Below are 21,789 nucleotides of genomic sequence, written 5' to 3'. Positions count from 1 at the left end.
TTTGGCATCAACTCAACTCGCCGTGTTTGGAGGAAGAGGAATGCTGACCCCAAGAACACCATCTCCACCTTCAAACATGGAGGTGGAAACATTATGCTTTTGGCGTGTTTTTCTGCTAAGTGGACAGGACAACTTCATTACATCAAAGGGATGATGGACGGGGCCATGTACCGTCAAATCTTGGGTGAGAACCTCCTTCCCATGGATGGGTATTCCAGCATGACAATGACCCAAAACACACGACCAAGGCAACAACTGAGTGGCTGAAGAAGCAATTTACAAAAGGAGATCAAATATGTTTTTCCCCTCACTGTATGTCGGTGTTAAGCAGCCATAATTAGTTTCAACAAATAGTCTTGTAAGCTCATGAATGGGTTTTCATAAAGTTTACAAATCACCTGGAAATTGAAAATGAAAGGTTTTTGAGATGACGGCGAACAAAATAAGATGCATCTTATCAAAACTCTTTTAATAGCAATTTGTGTATGAATATTGACTCTAATTAAAATATGATCACGATCCTTCCCAATCAATTTCACAGGAAAAAGATCTCTTTTATTAGAACCCATTAGAAGACTACTGGTTTTCTCTGAAACTATTTAGGAACTTTCTTATTGAAATAATAAACAATCATTTCAATTTGATTCAATACAAACCCTTAAACCCTGCTGAGACAATGTTATGTCTTATATTTCATCTCAGTTTTAAGGGAAATTGTAAATCTCTTCCTAAAATGATTTGTTTTTTTTAGAGATTTAGGGGAGTTTTTCTCTTTCGTGAGTCATAGTTACGGAGGAAACTTTATTACCTCCTGTGGGACCTTTTTTGGGTCACCACAATCACCTCCTTTTGACACCACCAGCTTCCCACCAACACCAGCATCACTCCACCCATTCTTTCCCCCCCCCCCGAAAAAAACCCACACCCCCTCAGAAAACTGGCACTTACCTCTTCATAAGTGGCCTGACGAACCACCATCTGACGTCAACCCGCCCTCTGCTGCACCTCAACCGCGCTCATATGGTAGGCCCGTGGGTGGGGGTGGGGCAGCGGTGGGTTAGAGCACCTCCTAATTATTGAAATTTGTAAAGAAATGATCTGCAGCCAGGTCATGTATTTGTTGTTGTCATGGTTCTGTTACGTTCAGACGCATCACCGTGATGTAAGAGGAAGAGCCAATCTCCGCTGGGATGCGGGAGCTGTCTGTTTCCATGGTGACGCCTTTGAGTGGTAATTGGGGGACACTTAAAGTTGCAACAATCAGATGCTCACTACTGCCTAGATTCAGGTTTTGCTTTGTATTTGCATGCAGTGAGGTACACAGGGAAATAAAGGGAGCAGTGAGTGCTCTGGCTTCTGCTGCCAATAACTGCGTTTAATGTTCACTTCAAAGGATGAGAAGGGTGGAGAGTGCAGGGTGTAAATGCTGTAGCTTGACATTTAGTCCTTTTCTCTCCACAGTTATGTTTCGCCTCTATGACACTGATGGAAACGGGTCTTTGGACAGCTCGGTAAATATTTCTCCTCTTTAAGAACAACTTCCCCCTGAAATTCTTTGTTCAAAAAGGTGAAATTGAAGCTCATAGCGCCCACAGATATGTTGCTGAAGTGTTTTTGTTTTACTTTTAAATATTTAAAAATCACTTAAGTCTTTTGTAATGATTTTTATTTTATGTGTGTACTCAAGACAGAAAGTACAGTTATAAGAGGAGGTGTAATGCTGTCTAACAGTTATGCTAACCATCTGATGATTATATTCTAGATTAATCATTTGAATTACAAAATGTCAGAAAACTGTAAAAGATGGCGGTCAAAATGTCCTAAATCCTAAGGTATTTTCATCAAACTGTCAAACAGTCAAAACCCAAAGATATTCTATTCATTATCTCAATGGAGGAGCTGAAACTAGTGTTTTCCTTCAACAATTATATAAACGATCAATCAATCACCAAAATGGCAGATTATTATTCTGTTGATCGGTCACTTATATCAGCTCCATGTGTTTGTGTACTTTTTAATAAGCACAATATACAAATGTACTACTGCATGTAAGTATCGTAGGGGTAAATAATACAAATGTGTAATCAGTTTGCTCCCATTCTGTGCATGTAATACATCAACACGTGGATGGATGGATGATGAAAAGTTGGGCGTTATATTTATGAATGAAAGCCCACCAGTGCTTATAGGTACATGAGTGGGAGGGGGGGGGGGGGGGGGGTTGGAATTGAGGACAAGGGTGAAGTGGGTGGAGAGGTTTTGTAATGTATCCCATTATTAGTTTCCCATTATTGACTGGGAGAGGGAGAACAAGGAAAAGAGGACGAGCATACAAAAAAGTAGATATTAATTTAGTGTGACCCAGATTTCAGAGAAAATAAAACAGTGTGAACTCATGATTTGTTCTCAACATCTTAAATAAGTCCCAAGTGCATTATAGTGATTCAGTATCCCACTGGGTAATATCACCCTCTATTCCCCCCCCCCCCCCCCAAAGCAACCATTGTAATTAAACCATCAGCCTCGGAGCGCTTCCCACGCTGCCTTTGTTTTTCTCTGCACAACTCTTCTGTGCGGAAGAATGACATTCCCAACCTGTTATTACACGCCGTCTATCAGTCTATTCACGCCAAAGACACTTAGCGACATCAGCTTGTAAGGCTGCAATATACAGAAAGGTAAATACAGTATTTTTGTGCCTGTAATTGACTGTCTGTGGCCTCACCGCAGGAGCTGGAGCACATTATCTCCCAGATGATGCATGTAGCCGAGTACCTGGAATGGGATGTGACCGAGCTGAAACCAGTAAGAGACATTTCACCTAGTTAACGGAAAGGATATGAATTTAATAGAAGCAACCCTCTTGGCTTGTTTTTCCCACAATGATGACACTTTTGTGACTGAACTTTAACACTAAATGATGACCCTGAAAGAAATTGAAGATGGGCCTGAAAATTCAGTATTAGAATTAAGATTGTACACTTCTTATCTTGATGTCTGTCTGTGTTTTTACTGTAGATCCTCCAAGATATGATGCGGGAGATCGACTACGATCACGATGGTACAGTGTCACTGGGGGAGTGGATCCAGGGAGGCATGACCACCATCCCACTGCTGGTCTTGCTGGGCCTGGAGACGGTGAGTCCACAGAGACACCACTTCCATTTTCTGGTGACACCGGCCACTTGTAATGCACCTAGAAAGAAAGTTTTAAAATGGTAATTTCAATTGGAAAAACTGGAGAACCTTAATTGATTTGCAGTCAACATGAACAAAAACAAAAAATAGCAAACATGTATAGTCAACCTAAGATATACTGTATCTGTAATACTCAACTCGTGTGTTTTTATTACCATATTCACATACTCGGTTCATCATTTTAGCAACAACGGCTGATGAGAAACATCATTATTTCTGCAGGTATTTAGTTTTAAACAGAAGTATTAGAGAAATCATTTTTTTTTTGTGCTACATGAAAAGTTAAGGGATCGCTCAAGTTATTCAGAATTCATCCTGACTGGCGAATTAACCAAATACTATGGCAATCCATTGAATATTTGACATTTCACTCAAAAACACAAATGTCAACCTCCTAGTGGCGCTAGATGAAGTCAGAGTTTGACTTTAGCATTGATCCTCTGGGCATCGTGAACAGCTGTACATAATGTCATTGCAATCCATCTGATGGTTTATGAGATATTTCAATGTGGAAGGGACAGACCAACATTTCATGGCATACTTAGAGCCCAGTGTGGCTAAAAAAGTAACACTACTCTTAAAGTAATCCAAGTCTAGGTTATAACCACTTAAGGTTCCTTTCAGTGTCTAAATGTTTTACAAAAGCACATCTGCTGGACAAAAGAACATAAAATAAAGTCTGCACACTAGATAATGCTTTCATGATTGCCATTAGAGAGGTTTAAATTGTTGAATTTCTCTCCTTGCTTAACAACTGCCACACCGTACGTGTATTAAACTAAGGGGTAAAGTGTGAGGCTGATGATAACGGCGCTCAGTCAAATATGGTGTGTAAATTCTAAAGTGTAAATTGACTTTATCAGTCCTTTCCTCAGCTCTTTTTTGTTACTTCAATTTATTTCTGCAGGATGATTATACTAATCACTCTAAGGTCACTAAGGAACTCTAACAGCTCACTATGAATGAATGACTGTGGTACATAGTGTCAGCTAGATTACTAGAATTTAAAATGGGAATGTATGTTTCCGTCTGGGCTGTGCTACTGCATGTTATATTCTGAAACAAACCATAGGCAGTGAATATAAGCAAAAGACATTCCTCATCATTACTAATCCATTTTCTGCTATTCATAAACGATCTCGTAACGGCTCCCCCACTCCACAGCGGTTTCCTGAGAACAACCTTACACGTGTGTATCCCTGCTGCTACCGTGTGATCCCCAAACTAATTAGAGCGCCATCAGGTTTGCCTTCAGTTTGTCATGCTTCCACTAGATGGAACCATTTGACCAGTTTCAGCAAACATCCCTACCAAATGTCGTTTTTTTATGAATGAATATTACTAAAAAGAGAAGACAGCAAAACGTGTCCTCAGTCTTTACTGCATTTGGAAAACACAGCTGGACACAAATAAAACTAAAACTAGTGAGACAACCCACGAGCCAACTCCGTCAAATGATTCCCTCCGGAATATAAAATACTGTAAAGCAGCAGTTAGTCATAAAATTAATTAATTATTAGATGTTTCTGTTACTGCAGAATGTTAAAGATGACGGGCAACATGTGTGGAGACTGAAGCACTTCAACAAGCCGGCCTACTGTAACCTGTGTCTCAACATGCTAATTGGACTAGGGAAGCAGGGACTGTGCTGCTCATGTGAGTAATTCACTTACCATGAAGGGTTCCACAGATGCATTGATTGGCGCAGACAGATAACGTACAGACACATCAACTGGGCCGGTGTTGTCTGTTCATGTGTTACAGTGACGATATTATGGATGTAACTCTGGGGTCACATTTACGTTCATATATTGCCATCTTATTTTCCACCTGGCCATATAAAGAAGTATGCACTGTAATTGGTCTGAGATTAAGCCAATAGTCGTCAGTGTCAAATGATGGTCTTAAAAGCTGTTTTAAAGAGGCTTTTTTGATATGAAATGCTAAAAATTCAAACAATACACATCACCTCAAAATTTCAGCTGTGAAAAAAGAGCCAACTACCACAGTGGTAAAGTAGTAGTTGTAGTAGTTACTTTTTATAAGTCTGAAAGTATACATTTTGCTTGTGTTTTAGCTATAATCCTTTGTTTCTATAGTGCACCAACTCTACACTCTTCACAAAAGCTGTTTTTCACAAAATATTGGCCACAAGCACCTTCAGTACAGCTTTCACAAACACATTACATTCCTGAGTGTATAACCCTTATAACTGAATGAAAAGTATGTATTTTTTTCCCTCTGTGATCTGTCTTTTCCTTGTTGAAAGTCTTAAATTGCATTTTTTTTTCTCCCAGTTTGCAAGTACACAGTCCATGAGCGCTGTGTGGCTCGGGCTCCACCGTCTTGCATCAAAACCTATGTCAAGTCCAAGAAAAACACAGAGGTGCGTCCAATTGGAGTTTTTGCCAGTCGGCACGCTTGGATCAGCGATGCTCCATGGGGCTTAGGATGAGGGCTTCTTGTCTTCTAATGAAATTAAAACAACTCATTCTGCTACTAAGCATAGCTAATTACCAGGACAAGCCTGGTTTAAAGACACAGACAACATCATTTGCTTTGTCTTTCTGATTCTCTGCTGTGCTTTTTTCCCCCCTTCTTGCTTTCTTTAATTGTTGTGTCACTTGAGCCTTTGTATACATCTTGTTTTTCTGCACCATGTTTCTTTTCTCACTTCTTTCCCTCCCTGTATGCTGTCTCTCCCTCTCTCTGCAGGTAATGCATCATTTCTGGGTGGAAGGGAACTGCCCCACCAAGTGTGACAAGTGTCACAAAACCGTTAAGTGTTACCAGGGCCTGACTGGGCTCCACTGTGTGTGGTGTCAAATCACGGTAAGCCGCCACCCGAGGAGAGGCAGCCACCTTCTCATTATATTCCCACTGCTTCTTGTTTTTTTTAGGGTTTCGTTTTAGCACCTCGGCTATCTCACAAGTCATCCCACCAATTTACACCCAGAAAACACTTGTTTGTGTTTGAAGGTTAATAGAAAATGAAATAGAAGCCGTAAAACGTGTAATGCAAATAATGTCTGAGCATATAGCTAAAGATGAGCACCTTAAAATGTACTGTTACTGTCAAAAGTTGACTGTAAATAACAACTTCCACCTCCTTCAGCTCCATAACAAGTGTGCCTCCCATTTGAAACCTGAGTGTGACTGTGGACCCCTGAAGGATCACATCCTGCCCCCAAACTCAATCTGCCCCGTCGTCCTGGTAAGACTTCACTCCTCTCTGGTCAGCGGTCCCGTGGCTGGGTGAGGCTAACCTTGTTTGACGCTGTGTTATCTGAGGATGCAATCATCAGCCTGTGTTCTCCCACTGAGCTCTGACATTTTTTTTAAATGGTACTATTTCTAAGTCTATTTCAGTAGACTGCAAAGACTGCACCTAAAATTTCTCATTAAGTAACTCTAAAACATAGATTTACCATCGTTTTGACTGATTGAAGTTGCCTGGTATCATTATATGGATTGGGGAAAATGTTTCCTAACATTTTTTTCAGACATGGCCAAAAAGGCAACATGCTACAGTCAAGTCTTAAGCTTTTTTAAGGATTTATTTATTTATCGGAGTATAGCATGTCTTCTTTTCTGCAGGTTTTATCAAAACAGAGCAGATATCAACAGTACACAGCCCTGGTTACAACCCTGGTTACTACTGTAACACGTGACAAAAAGCATGAACAATAGACGGTTTCAATACAAATGCACATCTTGAGTTTTCAGAATTATCCAAATGAAGTAAAAGCAGGACAAAGAGTTATTAAAGTACCATAACTTCCTTTAGATTTGTGTCATAAATCATAAGAGTGGAAACCACCCTAGATCCTCTAATGACCTTGCTGTTTGACCTTTGACCCCAGGAAAGGCAATCGACGCTCAGGAAAGACTCCCGGTCCAGCCAGTCGAGCCGGGGGAAGATGCAGCGAGCCAACTCGGTCACAGTGGATGGCCAAGGACTGCAGGTGAGTTGTTGTTTTTTTCAATATTGATCTAAATGTTTTCTGGTGGGAAAAGAATCTGCAACTTGAATTTCAGAAACAACTTTTAAAATTTCCAAAACCTTTAGATAAAATAACATTTCCTAAATTGATGTACAGCCTGGACATATTTAATCAGATCTTGTTACATTTCTCGATTTTAAATTCATAAATTTTAAGTTGTAAAATGAGTCACAACAATAAGCCATGGTTGGTAAGTAAGTACGTACGTAAACTTAAAACCAGAGCAACGAGGTGCTTCACAGGTGCTCACAAGGTACTGTAGAATGCAACCAGAATCTCAGGGATTGAGATTCAATGTTATAAACAATTAAAAAGTTCTAACATGCCAGTCTACTGTGCACATATTGGGTTTTAAAGTGCCCGTATTATGAAAAAATTCACTTTTTCTGGGATTTGGGGTGTTATTTTGTGTGTCTGGTGCTTTCACACGCATAAAAACTTGGGAAAACAACTATCCATGCTGTTTTGAGTGAGATACAGGTTTCTGAATGTTCTCTGCCTTCAGTCTCCGGGTGAGCTGTTCAAAATCTCCACCGCTTTCTACGTAACTAGCCGAGACGAGGTGTCTAACCCGTAGCACATGCTAGCACTAGCCTGCTACCTCGTTCTCAATGGCAAAACACTACTACAACATACACTAGTTCACCACAATCTCCAAAAGAACTACTTCCATGTCCCAGGTATTCCACAAGTGCCCCTCGTTTAGAAGAAGTCTCCCAGCTAATCCTGCCTTGGACCGACCAAAGTTGGATTTATCTAGCTGATGTGAACTTACCTAGCTACTGCACATGTGCAACTCCGAACAAAGATAGCATAGAGATGTCTCACTCTGTAGCTAAAACAGAGACCTAAACACACAGGGTGAAAACAGGATCTGCAGCAATGTGCGGTACAACAAAAATCTAGTGTTATAACTATTTATAACTGCTTTCACATCCATATTGTGCTTCACTCCTCTTATGTTGAAGTTGTACGTTGTACATATACAGCTGCAACACTTGTAAATGAAAATTATCTGAAATAAATAGCCTAGGATATATATAAAAAAAAAAATGCTCCTTCTCTTGTTTTTAACAATAACTGATTAAAAGAGCTAGGGAGAGAGTGGGAGTGTGATGGACTGAAGCGAATGCTACTCACAGAGTGACGGCTGACTCATTATCAATGGGTCCAGCACGGGTCCAAAGGTGGAGAGGAAAAGGAGTTACACACATGGTGTGGATGAAATGTCTGGATCGTCACTTCGCTGCATTTTTATGAACTATGATATTCTGGCCATGGGTCACATCTATTGCAGGTCCAGCAGGCTCCGTCTCACACGCTATTACTCAACAAACTGAAGTTAGTTGCATTCAATAACTTCTTCTGTGTCTCGCCGTGGCGGCCGCAATAGCAGAGTTACCAGCGGAAACAATGGTACAAATACATGTTTGCCTCTCATGCTTAAAAATATACAGCTGTGTTAGTAACAATGAAACCTGTTGACAAATGTCAGAAGTGTGATCCAGCACTGTCGCCGCTGTGATTCTTCATGTTGCTGAGGAGCCGTGTGTGAGTGAAGGGGGGTGGGGGTGCACGGAGAGTAAGAGGAGAGATCCAGACACAAGCACAGCTTCACAGAAGAAATGGGTCATGTAACGCAACATTAAACCATATCGATATAAACAACATTGCTTTGTTAGTGGAGAGGCAGCGGATACGAGGACGTTAGGTGCACCGGTGCGACCTACAGGAAAAATGTTAGTCGCACCCTAGAGCTCTGTGAGCTAACAGACACTAACTAGCACCCTAGAGCTCTGTGAGCTAACAGACACAAACTAGCACCCTAGAGCCCTGTGAGCGGACAGACACTAACTAGCACCCTAGAGCCCTGTGAGCTAACAGACACTAACTAGCACCCTAGAGCCCTGTGAGCTAACAGACACTAACTAGCACCCTAGAGCCCTGTGAGCGGACAGACACAAACTAGCACCCTAAAGCCCTGTGAGCTAACAGACACTAACTAGCACCCTAGAGCCCTGTGAGCTAACAGACACTAACTAGCACCCTAGAGCCCTGTGAGCGGACAGACACAAACTAGCACCCTGAAGCCCCGTGAGCTAACAGACACTAACTAGCACCCTGGAGCTCTGTGAGCTAACAGACACTAACTAGCACCTTGGAGCCCTGTGAGCGGACAGACACTAACTAGCACCCTAGAGCCCTGTGAGCTAACAGACACTAACTAGCACCCTAGAGCCCTGTGAGCGGACAGACACAAACTAGCACTGGTCACTGCTGTTGTCTGAAAAACAACACAGATGGGACAAAATGTTGCATTTACTGGTAAACTGGTAAACCTTGAGACCAACGTATTACTGACTGCTATCTGTTGTGGAATTTTCCTCACGTTACTCTGTCCTCTGTGACTGTCTACATCTAGAAATTAATTGTGCAGCCCTACAACTTTTGTCTTAAGGCTGGACTTTTCACAAAATCTGATTGTCAGATCTGAAACGTCTTATAAAGCGTCAAATAAAGTGTTAAAACATCTAAACTGTAAAGTGAAGCCAGACCATGCAGGGATTTGAAAGTACTCAACAGATTCTTAAAATTAAGTTTTAAAACATATATGAAGAGTGACAATGACTGGATAGATGTGCTAGAGGGCTTGCTGCTGCATTCTGCACCAATTGTAAACCTCTAGCCTTAACAGTTTGAAGAGAGTATCAATACATCAGACCTTTATTTTGAAATGAACCTCTGCAGTTGATCTTGGGACATATGATAAGGCTCTGCAGGCCCTGCTGGTAATCAGTATTATACAGCAGAGCCTCGTCCCCCAGATCCTCTCTAATATCTGTCAGCCAGCATGCTGGCGATGGAAACCTGCCGCTGTCTGTGGCGACTGCTCGTCTCCGCGTGGCTGGAAGAGAAATATGATGAATCATATCCCAGGCACATCCATCTATGCCTCTCGCCGGCTAACCAGCATAATAATCAAGATTATTATTTATAATTACAGGAAGTAATGGATCACTCTGGACTGGACAGGGAGCTCATTAATTCACCCTTGGCCTGCTGGGATAGCAGACAGGGGTAGTTAAGCGCTTCATCTGTGTCAGGGAGAGCACTTGGGCGAGTTATCGCAGGCGAACTGCACAAGGAGCGATTCACACAGGGGGCCGCTGGATTAGAGCCTGTTTATGTGGCACTCTGTGAGTTCGGCCTCCGGCACGGCAGGTTGTGTCTGTCCACTGCCGCTCAGAGAAAATCCTTTGCCCACGTCACATGAGACAATTGCCCTGCCAATTAGGAAGCGGTGACAAATAACTATTGCAACTGAATTGTAAATCATGATTTATAAGAGTATAAATTTCCCTGTTAAATTACTGTAATGTTACAGTGAACCTACATTAATTTATAACAGTGTGTTACTGTAAAACATTTTATAGTACTGTGCTGCATAAATAAGCTTTACAGTAAAATACTGGCAGCTACATTTACCTGCTCTTTGCTGTAATTCTACAGTATACCTACTGTAAAGTATAACAGTTTGTAGCTGTAAAGTTTGTTATGGTACTGCGCTTTATAAATGGAAAGCTTTATGCTAAGATTATGTTATCTACTTGTTTGCCATTATTCTGTTATTTAGTGTTCCAACTTATTACTAAAAAATGTATTTTAAAAGCACCATTGAACATGATCTTTACAGTATAACACGGCTAAAACATATTATTTAAAAATTTTACATTTCAAAATGACAACCCTTCATTCAAAATTGCTTAATATAAAAATGTCTTCATGAAGAAATGGCGTTTGGCTCTATTAAGCTTTTATTCAAGCCAATCAACAATCTGACACAACTAATACATTTACAGAGAATGTAATTTGGAAATTTGTCATTTGGATTTAATCTATAAAAAAACATGAAAATTACTCAGGCTTATATCGTCATACAAAAATACATTTGTTTAAAAAAAACATTCAGATAACACATTTTATTTAATGCACAATTTGACAGAACAGAACTTAACTGAAGAACATGAACATCATGTGGTAATAGGTTGTCGGCTACATGTAGCCCCACTCAAAGTCCAAGAAGTTTTTGATGAGAGTTGCCACATGGGGATTCACACACTAGCTGCCTTTTCATGGACCAGCCTCCCCGTCCTTTTGGACACCACCTTCTCTTGGGTGGCCTTTGTTCAACTCTCAGGGTTGATTCCAAGGAAGCGCCTAAAAATGTAGAAAGCATGTAAGATATTAGATTATCAAAGTAATTAAGACCTGGATATTAATTTCTTATCCTTTGGGCAATACAGATCAAATAATTCAGCATGCAACTCTTTACACTGGTAAGAGTTTAGCTAGCCTACCAGCTAGCCATTACGGTGCACGCTTGCAAAAAATGCTTGCAAGTTCAACCCACAATGATAAACCAGGCATAAGGTGAATTTTATAAGAACACAATTACCTTGTTAAATTACCTTTAGCAGCAGGATGGCTGAGGATGTGCGATGTGTAATATGTGAGCCAAGCAGGTGATGCGCGCCAACCAGAGTCACTCACAATCAGGAAAATTTCTCTTTTTTTCTCTCTTTTCTCCTCTTCTTAGTTCTTCTTTGCATTAAATCTCAGGTGTAATATTATATTTTTCCGATTACTCTCTTAATGAAGTGGTGGGGACTTGATGCCACGTGATTTTAAAAGAGTTGTGGGTGGACTTGGCAACTAAAAAACAAAAAAATACTGCACTATACAGTAAATTTGTACAGTAGCTTGATGTTAATAATTATTTCCTCAGATGCCTCAACATTTACAGTATTGCACTATATTTAGGAAGAACGATCTATCACTGTAAGAAAAATCCCATATTTTTATAGTAATTTGTGTAATGTATCAGTGTTTTGATTGGCTGAGAGATAGATCAACCATCTATCTCTCAGCCAATCAAAACACTGATTTTTACAGTACTTTATACTCATGGCTGTCTGCTTACTAAAACCAGGCCTACATTCCAAATCATCCACTAGAAATACCTTTATATCTGGTAAAAACTGGAGCAAAAGAATAATATTTACTTAGTGTCATACATTTTGATGGCAATATTCTTAATTTTTCTTTTTGTCAACAATTGATTGCACAAACAGTATTGTGTGTGTCTATCCAAAGCCTGATATATCTTCTCCAATTGTATCCTAGAGATCCATTTTTGTCCTAAAATTATTGAACACACATCAATGAGCCACACTGTTGCACTGGCTGCCATGTTTCTTCATTAAGCTGAACACAAACACTGTACTGTAGTTTATCTTGAATCACACACACCGTCCTATACTCACCAGGGTACACAAAAGTCCGCAAGAATTTATTATTTACTCTTGTTTGAGTAACGCTTGATAAATTAAAAAAAACTACAGTGCTACAGTGCTTTAGGAAATTACAAAGCCTTTAAAAAATCTATATATTAGTTATCTGTTTTTACAGATATGAGTCTTCAGTAAGAATGACTCTGGAGATGAGAGGGTAGGGAAGTCAGAAAGTATCGACGTACAAACTGACAAATAGTTGGTTTTGGTCCTTTCATGGAATCAATTTAATATACTTCAACCGCTGATCAAAAAATCAACTTAAAGGGAACATTCATGGGATTTTTAGAAATACATTTACTTGGGGTTTCATCACTGTTCTGCTTTATAATTAGATATTATAATTAACACAGGATTAAATTTGGACTTGGGCAAAGAATGGAGGAGCGCCCACACTTTGCTGTACCCAGATGCCACTTGTGCACCTCTGCAATGTAACAGGAAAATGATGAAATGAATCCAATGACTGGTATTGCTTGAAAGTGCAGTATAGACTCGATAAAATGTCCGAGGGGTATGGCTTGAAAGTGAATTCCTGTGAAGCATCCTGCAGTCTCCAAACACCAACAGTTTGTTTTGACATCTCCCATTCAGATCACAACAATAGAGGGCACTCATCCTCTGTTAGTGTTTGTCAATCCGAAGAGCGGGGGGAAGCAAGGAGAGAGGTAAGTACACAATCTGTCTCAACATGCTACAAGAAGCCTCTGAAGCCCCGCTCCTCAGCCGCAGAGGGAAGGCAGCAGCATGGCCTCTGGCTGCCAAGTGCTTTAGGCTTACTTTGTCAAATAAAAATACAACAACATGAACCTAAAGCGCCGACCACCTTCGCCGTCAGCTCATACGTCCCCCTCTCTCCTGTCCACAGACACTCTCCTCTTTGTCACGTCCCTGGCTGGTCCCCCTTCTTTAACCCAGGGCTAATTGGGTTATTACTGAAACATATTCATTCACTTCTTATTACGCCGGCCCTCATTTGTTTAAATTATGAGATCAAAATATGACTTCAGCCAGTTGATATAATGAAATTGAAATTAAAATGAATTAGTCTTTCTAATGGTTTTTCCTCGAGGGGACTTTGGGTATGTCCCACCCCGCTGCCCAGTCCACTGCCTTGTCACGCTCTGATTGGACGCTGGTCTGCGTCGGCGCTTACAGGATAAAATTGGACACTGAATCCACATTTCTACATAATCCGGGATATTTGAATTAGATGTTTGCATTGTGAGTGTACCGTTTGTTGTCTTGGTGATGTTTTCTGATCTCTCTGCATGTTCACTCCTGCAGGATTTACAGAAAGTTCCAGTATCTTCTGAACCCGAGACAAGTGTACAACCTGGCCAAGAATGGACCCATGCCAGGGTAGGTCCTGTGTTCAAATCATAGACTATATGGATCAAACAGGGAAAGATCACGTCAAGGATAGGTTTAAAACAATAGTCAGTTGCACATAGAGTATATACAGTATATTTTTTTTAAAGTTTGTTCTTGCTGTAATCATTCCTTCTATTCATACTGTCAATTAAGCAGTTCTCATGTATACATGTACAAGTACATAAACGCACAGTGAGTAGGATTTCCCCCCCCCCAAAAAAACAATTTATACAAAAGTAATTCCTCTCAATCATCACTTAAGGCCATTAGACGTGTGTTGGTGGCGTCTGTATCTGCAGAAACCCTGTCATGTGCCTGTATTTTCTGGGCGTCTACCTCTATCAAAACTCAGCAACCAGGTGCCAGATTGTAAGCATGCGAGAGGTAGCTATAAAAATGACTCGACATAGCGTCAAAACAATATATGAAGCAAACACCAACAGACAAAGCTCTTTTTAAAAAGAGATTGAATCAGGGATTCTGGCACCTTAACCTACATTAAGCCAGGACACGAACACTGGTCTCCTGTGTTGTTTGACCCATCCACCACCTCAACCTACTTCCTTTTTCTGAAATTTGATGCTTTTCTACTTCGTCACCTAACTTCCTGCTTTGCTCCCGTCATAACTGCTCGACCGCTGGAGACTTACGTGGGCAATTTTTCAAGGGAGGACATTCACCATCATGGCCACTATGAACAGGATAAAATGATTACAGGAAACGAAAACAGGTTTAAAGTTTAAGTACAGTCTTTAAAAATGTGAACCAATCTTTTAAGTTTGTCGAAGTCACGATGTCCATTTTCTGAGTTATTAAAAAAAAAAGGTGTTATGGATCAAATACTACATATACAAATACTGCTTATTAACAACTGTGTGCATGTGGAAAACAAAACTTAAATTAAAAGATATTCTTATTTTCTCAGTTCACTCTTCAAAGATGCATGTTACACACTATATGAGTGGTTTTAGGTTTAGCAAAATACATTAAAGACACATTGGTGCATTTCCTATACCTTATTTTACTTTATCTAAAAATACACAAACCAGTGAAGAAATGCACTGCAAAACAAATTGCAATTTATTAGGTGGCAAGATGAAAAATTGTTTAAAAATGAACTATTGATCTTCAAATGGAAAAGTTTTGAGGCAGAATCCTATTGGCATTAAGTAGCATTTTTAAATAATTATGTTTGGTGTAAACCTCTAAATAGAAAAAAAGCCAAATCATACAGTATCGGCTAATGATCTTCTGCTCACAAACAGGCTGTTGTTGCTGTCATAAAATAACCACCATCACATGCAAGAGAAGCCTTTTTAATATTAGAGCCTTCACTCGCCTTCCTCACACGGCACAGACACAAATGAGGTGAGTTCACACATAACTAATCCTGCTGTAGCCTCGGACGAGCAGCGGCTCAGTATGCATTAGCGTGTATGTAAACCGGCGAGCCGGAGGCGCAGATGACTTACGGATGGCGAGGGGTGAAACTCTCACCATACCACATGTGATCACGCATACAGACGAGGAGCTCTGTGCAGGCTGTAGGTGCAGGCTGCATCGGGTTTCCTATGGTTCACATCTGTGATTAAGAAAATGAATGGATCATTTACATGCATAAGGCTCCTTCATCACTTCAGTGGTACATAGTATACAGGAATGCATCTCTGCCGTGCCACCACGTTGTTTGGATCTGATTAGATCTGAAAAACAGACTCTTTGTGGCTTATAAAAAATAAATACACAGCAGCACACGCAGGGTACAAAAACAAACACTCCATGGGGTTTTCAACGGTCTGTGCGAGAAACTGGCGCTACAGATTGTTCCAACGCAGTTTTTGGGGCTGACCTCATGTCCACTGTTTTGTCTCTTGTCTCTTGATGTCACTGCACGTGGCCTGAAACCTCGCCTAGAGCTGAACCCAGAGTTTTTCCTTAGAGCTGACAGCATTCCAGATAACCTTGCCCCGCTGTAACCTTGTTAATATTTAGTCACGTGTACGCACGGCCGCACACATTAGAGAGGTGAGCGGGCAGCGTCGGACACTGCAGGCCGAAGCAGCCGCACGCACCGCTGTCAATTAGCTGCCTCACTAATGCAATTACAGCAAATTAAGTGTTTGTTTCTTGGTATTTAAACATCCCCAAAGTTGCCTTTCATGTTTGCGGCCGTCTGTTTTGCGTCTAATATGGTTTGCGGTCCCAGTTGGAGAGTAATTGAGCGAATCATTTACCCGCCATACAAGGCTTGAAGGCTGGCTCATTCAGTTAGGGCTTTGTTATTGTGAAGGAACGGAAGAAGTTGGACTGAACATTGCCTGTTATGATCCAATTAGCCCTCGAACAGGCAGGCTTGCTCGCCAAATGAATAATTGTCAATGCGACATGTGTTATTTTGTGGGATTAGAGGGGGTTTGCAGTGTTCAGTGACAGTGGGCTCAAAGAAATGCTCATGACCGCGCACAGATCTACAATGGGAACACTTAACACTTTCTTTATTGTCAAGAAAGTCTGAGAAAAGCTGACATGTCCCAATTAACCTAAATTTCTGAACAAATCTTTCATTTGAAAAAAAATGTTTTGGGCAAACTCATACCTTGTCACAAAATATGACTTGAGAGAGCACAACAACTATAAATACTTGAAAAGGAAGCAGGAAACACTTCACAATGATGGGAATGCAGCGGAGAATCTATTCCATGAAGTGACATTTCAGCAGCAACGTGTCTTCTTCAGAGCTTAAAAGAGCAACACTGATTTTAACTTTTGAATCACTTCCAGAGCAACCACATTTACAACAAAACCCAATTGAATGGAGACAATATATGTACATTTCAAAGATTTTCTTTGCAACAGGGTTAGAGAGTTAGGCAAGGGAATTTGTAAGGCGATGTCTTATATGTGCTAGGTGTAATCCGGATTTTAGGGCTCTAAAACATGAACATTTAGTTCCACGTGACCGTTTCAATATTTACAAATTGATTATACACATATGAAAAAATGCAAAGGATTTTCATATCTTCTAGTCACTGAAGCCTGAAGCATTTCCAACAAGGAAAGAAAATGCACAGACAGTTAAGTGTTTAATGGAACACATTATTCCAAGGTTTGGTTTACCATGATAAATAGACTCAGACAATGGACGGCGTTTCCAGCTAAAATAACCAAATTGTTGTCTGCAGCGCTAGGGATAAAATGGGCATTTTATATCCCGTATCATCCGGAGAGTTCAGGACAGGTTGAGCGCAGAAACAGGACTATAAAAGATAAATTGACTAAATTGCATATGTCAAAAACAGCAAATTGGATTAAAGCATTACCTTTTGATAATAAAAACACTTTATAGAATTAAAGAAGCTAAAAAAAGATTTAAAAAAAAGTCCCAATTCTAACCCTGAACAGCTCAAAAACAAACTCATAATGTTATATTGTTTTTAAACATGATCCTGTACAGAAAAACAATCATTACTTCTGTTTTGGAGTTACAGAGGGTGCCAGCTTAAAAACATATTTTATTAAGATGCATTTTCCTCTGCTCCATATGTCCAGCGGATGTTTGCATGGATTCTGTTAGTTTTATAACAGTAACAAACTGTGTCTGATAATTTCTTTTTGAGAAACAACTGAAACAAAATATTTGTTTCTGCTTAGCCCATAGAACCTAGATAAAAAAATAAAAAAATATTCCCTTATCTGGTGTAAATAATGGATTTATTGTATGTATATGTCTGTATTTTGTCGCCTTCATCAAATGTGCAAAGTCAGTTTGTGACAAAGAAGAATTAACATGCAAATACTTCTCCATATATTGGGTCCTACTACGGTCAATAGAAGAATATGCACTATTATTGTTATTATTATTACAAAAATAGCAATGTGAGCATCTGTGAGACCCCCAATGAGGAAGTACCGCTAATTTCCACAAAACGCAGGGTTAAACCCTTCAACCTTCTATGCAGTATATAGTACATTTCAGGCACGACTGAAAATAGCTAAACATAGAGTTAAACATTATAAAGTTTCACCAGAGGGATGAGAATTTGTTAATACACATGAAATGTTTCAAAGAAGACAGCTTATCGTTCAATATACGTACAAAACACACACAGAAAGGTAATGTGCAGAGCATGCTGTGTTTGTTTGCAGGCTGAACTTCTTCAGAGATGTTCCAGATTTCAGAGTGCTGGCCTGCGGAGGGGACGGCACTGTGGGCTGGATCCTGGACTTCATAGGTACAGGGTGTATTATACATTTCATAACATTTGATGTCATCACAACATAATCAAGAATCTGGTCCCATGTAATGATTATACTCATTACAATCCCCCAACCCCTCCTGGGGTGCTTTAGTATATTTACTCATACTTTCTCCAAGTGCTAATAACGTGCAGGAGAGTTGCACTTAAACACTCCATTTCCATTTTTTTGTGGCAAGATTGCATTTGTTTTTATTAGTTTTCAAAGCCAGCAGCAGCTCTTGTTGTTCAGCCTGAAATGGTAAAGCGTGTTTTATGGTTTGTATATAAACACTTTCGTTACGTCTGAGCCTGCGTATTCAAGGGTGGTAAAATGGGATGATTACGCGAGTTGGAAAACAACATGCTAGTCATCATTTGAGGGGGTGGGGGGGAAATCACCTGGTTTCTCTATTTGGTCTAGATGTGTTCCTTGTTCTGGCTCTGAAAAATTGCCTCAATTTTTTATCAATCAAAACAAAGAGGTAATAACCGTGTCTTGAAATAGACTGTACAACTGGACGCTCATATTGACTTGGAGTTTTAACAAGTGGAGCTGCAAAATGGATGCTTTCTTTTCAAGTCTTTGCAGTGAGTTTGATTTTTTGGTTTGGCTTTGTTTCGCATTGTGTTGTGATGTTTGTCCCGCTGCTCCAGATAAGGCCAACCTGGACAGGAACCCCCCCGTGTGTATACTTCCTCTTGGCACGGGCAACGACCTGGCAAGATGTCTGCGATGGGGAGGAGGTACTGACAGAAAATAGATGCATTGCAGTGAAATACATGGCTTTAACTCCCCTTATTACATTCACACATATAGTTAGTATACTACTGTATACAATAACCCTTTACTATAATCTGCAGATTATTTTCTAGAATAATTAATTGTCTACAAAAATGTTGTCCAACCCAAACTCAAAGATTTCCAGTTTACTCATTTAAAACAGAAAAGCAACAAATCCTCACATTTGAGAAGGTGCAACCAGAGCACGTTTGGAGTTTTTGCTTTTCTGTAGCTTTGATTTGAAGGATAAATCTCTTTTTTTCTTTAAATACCAGTTTGATAAATTAACAAACCAAGAAGAACTTGTAGGTAGTGTTGTACTCATGTTATCGTAAGTCATTAAAAGGCATCAGCCGAGTAGTACAAGCTCTCCACCCATTGTAACACACAACTTGTGGTTTTGTTCTCCTGAGGCTATGAGGGCGAGAGCCTACTGAAGATCATGCGCGACATCGAGAACAGTTCGGAGGTGATGCTGGATCGCTGGAAGTTTGAAGTCACAGCCACAGACAAGGAGGAGCGAGGGGACCCGGTGCCTTACAATATCGTCAACAACTACTTTTCCATTGGAGTGGTGAGTCACACTTACAGTCAGTATTCATGGCACTGATTAGGCAGGAGACCAAGGGAACAGGAATCTTAAGTTGTATATATATTATACAGTCTTTGCTTGACAAATTAAAAGATCATACCAAGGGCTGGGTGCCAATTTCAAGACTTTGTAGGCACCGACCAAATTGCCTCTAAAGTATCAAGTATTGAAAAATGCCTCGTCATTCAATACCCAATTTCAATACCTAAGGAGTATATCTCATTCTCAGCGAGCCAATAAGCGTAGTTCTATGAAGCTATAATAATGCTTGTGATTGACTGTCTAACGTTACATGTTGTAGAGTGATGCAGGGAAAACTCGATGTAATGCACAGAGACTGGCTCACGTAGTAGGAGCTAAAAAATGGATTAAAAGATTTGTGCCATAATGTGTAAAGTTGTAATTTCTTTTTGAAAATTTATATCGAAAAAGTTTTGTTTAGGGGCCGGTATTGAAGTGACAGTAGTGGTATCTGTACCAGTATCGAATAATTTTGAACAATACCCAGCTCTGATGATACCTCTAATTTTCCTTTTATGAGTTCAGTGCTTCATGGTTTGCTGTTGTTAACAGTTTACCAATTTCCTTATTTTATTTATTTATTTTTTAAAGAGGAAGATCACATTAAACTCAAAAAACTGGAATGTTTTTTTGCTTTTAAATTAAAAGTCATTTTAAAGGTCACATTGAATGAATACTGTTAGGAGACGAGGGCCACAATCAATGCACGGAGGCAAGAAAACTACAAATCATCTATGGAACTAAAGCAGTATACCGGGAGCTGGAGTACCTCTTCTCGCAAGTCCCACTCATATTTTTAACATGTATTTAAAGATACAATTAATGCCAGATTTCCCCTCTTTGTGTCATATAACCTTGCAGGATTTTTCAAAGCACACTGGTATCACAAACCATTCACACCAAAGTTACGTGTAATCATGGTGACAGAACAACAGAGGTGCCAGTAAACAACTTAAACCAAATACAAACTTGAACAGAAAAAAGACAAATGGATGGACTGACGTACTGACAATTAAAATCCCTCTGTCAATAATTCTTGGTTCTGTTATTAAAGGTTAAATAAAAACACAATACACAGTGCCTGCAGTAAGAGCATAATCAGTCTATTTATTTGTTTTGATCACATTCTGGTTAGGCCTTTATTGAGATGTGCTCAAGTCTCAACCACCTCTGGTTGATAAACAAGCCTTGTTGTGTCTTTGCATGGTGTTAAACCCCACCCCCCTCCCCACTGTCCATCTCCACCATAATGACACTGATTTCGGTTAGCTCATGTTGGCCATTACTGATAAATGTCAGGGGGAAATATGGTAATTGACATTTGCAGGTGGCAGAGGAGGGAGCCACTCGGTGTTGTGTGATTGGTACAGACTGTGGCAGAGACATAAGTGATGCATGGCCTTACAAATGTTAGTTGAATAACACCTCAGGCCTGGGCCCCTAATGACAATGTTGGAGGATATTAGAAGACAGGTCTTGTTAACATTGTGATAGAGGAGAACAATGGCTCTCATCTGTCTACAGAGCTGAATACATGGCGTTGTGTACAGGGGGAAGCGGTTAGTGTGAATTAAGTCTGTCAACATCCACCATGTTTGAGTGCATTCAATTCACAGTATAAATCTAAAAAAACAAACTTGTTTCAAAGATAATTTCTTAAAAGGATTTAGTACATTTGTTGTGGATAAAGTACAAAGGGCAAGAAAGAAAGCATACTACTCTTTGGCCGGCTCGCAAGCCGTGTGTTGTGTTTTTTAGTCACTTACTGGTCTTTATGTGCATTTCTTTTCTTATGGTCACTTAGAACTTCTGTGTTGAAATGGCTTCTGTCAACTTCTGAACTTTTCTCTTAGTTCTATTCTTACTTTGGTCGTTTTTTTGTAACTGCAAGTTACGCACAAGGCAGCGGGACTATTGTTTACACACGCGATCAGCTGATAGCGCTGTGTTGACGTGTCCTGGGGCCAAGCCTGAAATCCTACAGAGGAGACGCCGGGGTTGTGGAGGTGGATTCAAATGTAAAGCAAAGCAGATTAAACATAAGCCTGCTGTCCCATCTGCAGCTGATGGGTGTTGGTGCACCCAGTGTCCTGGATCACTGACTACCTGACAGGCAGACCACAGTTTGTCCATCTGAACCGTGTTCTGTCTGATGTGGTGGTGACTGTGTTGTCTCTTTTTCTGTTCAGCTTATACACCACAGACTTTCAGTACAACTCAGAGTCATGTC

The 21,789-nt window shown here is 40.2% G+C and overlaps 1 protein-coding gene and 1 long non-coding RNA gene across 3 annotated transcripts in view; one reads left to right on the top strand and one right to left on the bottom strand.

Annotated features, from left to right (window-relative positions):
* The window catches only part of dgkb (diacylglycerol kinase, beta), a 92,540-nt gene that overhangs the window by 31,815 nt on the left and 38,936 nt on the right, over positions 1–21,789 (top strand). For both annotated transcript variants that reach the window (XM_032518148.1, XM_032518149.1), the window contains 13 exons: positions 1,462–1,511; positions 2,731–2,805; positions 3,019–3,138; positions 4,737–4,854; positions 5,496–5,584; positions 5,914–6,030; positions 6,314–6,412; positions 7,062–7,163; positions 13,148–13,221; positions 13,841–13,915; positions 18,074–18,159; positions 18,820–18,909; positions 19,360–19,520. In XM_032518148.1, the coding sequence (XP_032374039.1) occupies positions 1,462–1,511; positions 2,731–2,805; positions 3,019–3,138; positions 4,737–4,854; positions 5,496–5,584; positions 5,914–6,030; positions 6,314–6,412; positions 7,062–7,163; positions 13,148–13,221; positions 13,841–13,915; positions 18,074–18,159; positions 18,820–18,909; positions 19,360–19,520 (1,256 nt within the window). The remainder of the gene's footprint in view (positions 1–1,461; positions 1,512–2,730; positions 2,806–3,018; positions 3,139–4,736; positions 4,855–5,495; positions 5,585–5,913; positions 6,031–6,313; positions 6,413–7,061; positions 7,164–13,147; positions 13,222–13,840; positions 13,916–18,073; positions 18,160–18,819; positions 18,910–19,359; positions 19,521–21,789) is intronic.
* On the bottom strand, positions 11,197–16,200 carry LOC116690926 (uncharacterized). The gene is made up of 3 exons (XR_004332391.1): positions 15,777–16,200; positions 13,788–13,940; positions 11,197–11,420 (listed from the first exon to the last, which is right to left on the bottom strand). It is a non-coding gene; the product is annotated as an uncharacterized LOC116690926 (long non-coding RNA).

This window comes from Etheostoma spectabile, chromosome 6, assembly GCF_008692095.1.
Source record: "Etheostoma spectabile isolate EspeVRDwgs_2016 chromosome 6, UIUC_Espe_1.0, whole genome shotgun sequence".
Lineage (NCBI taxonomy): Eukaryota > Metazoa > Chordata > Actinopteri > Perciformes > Percidae > Etheostoma > Etheostoma spectabile.
The sequence above is the reverse complement of the archived record's forward strand: the minus strand, read 5'-3'. Positions and strand labels throughout refer to the sequence as shown.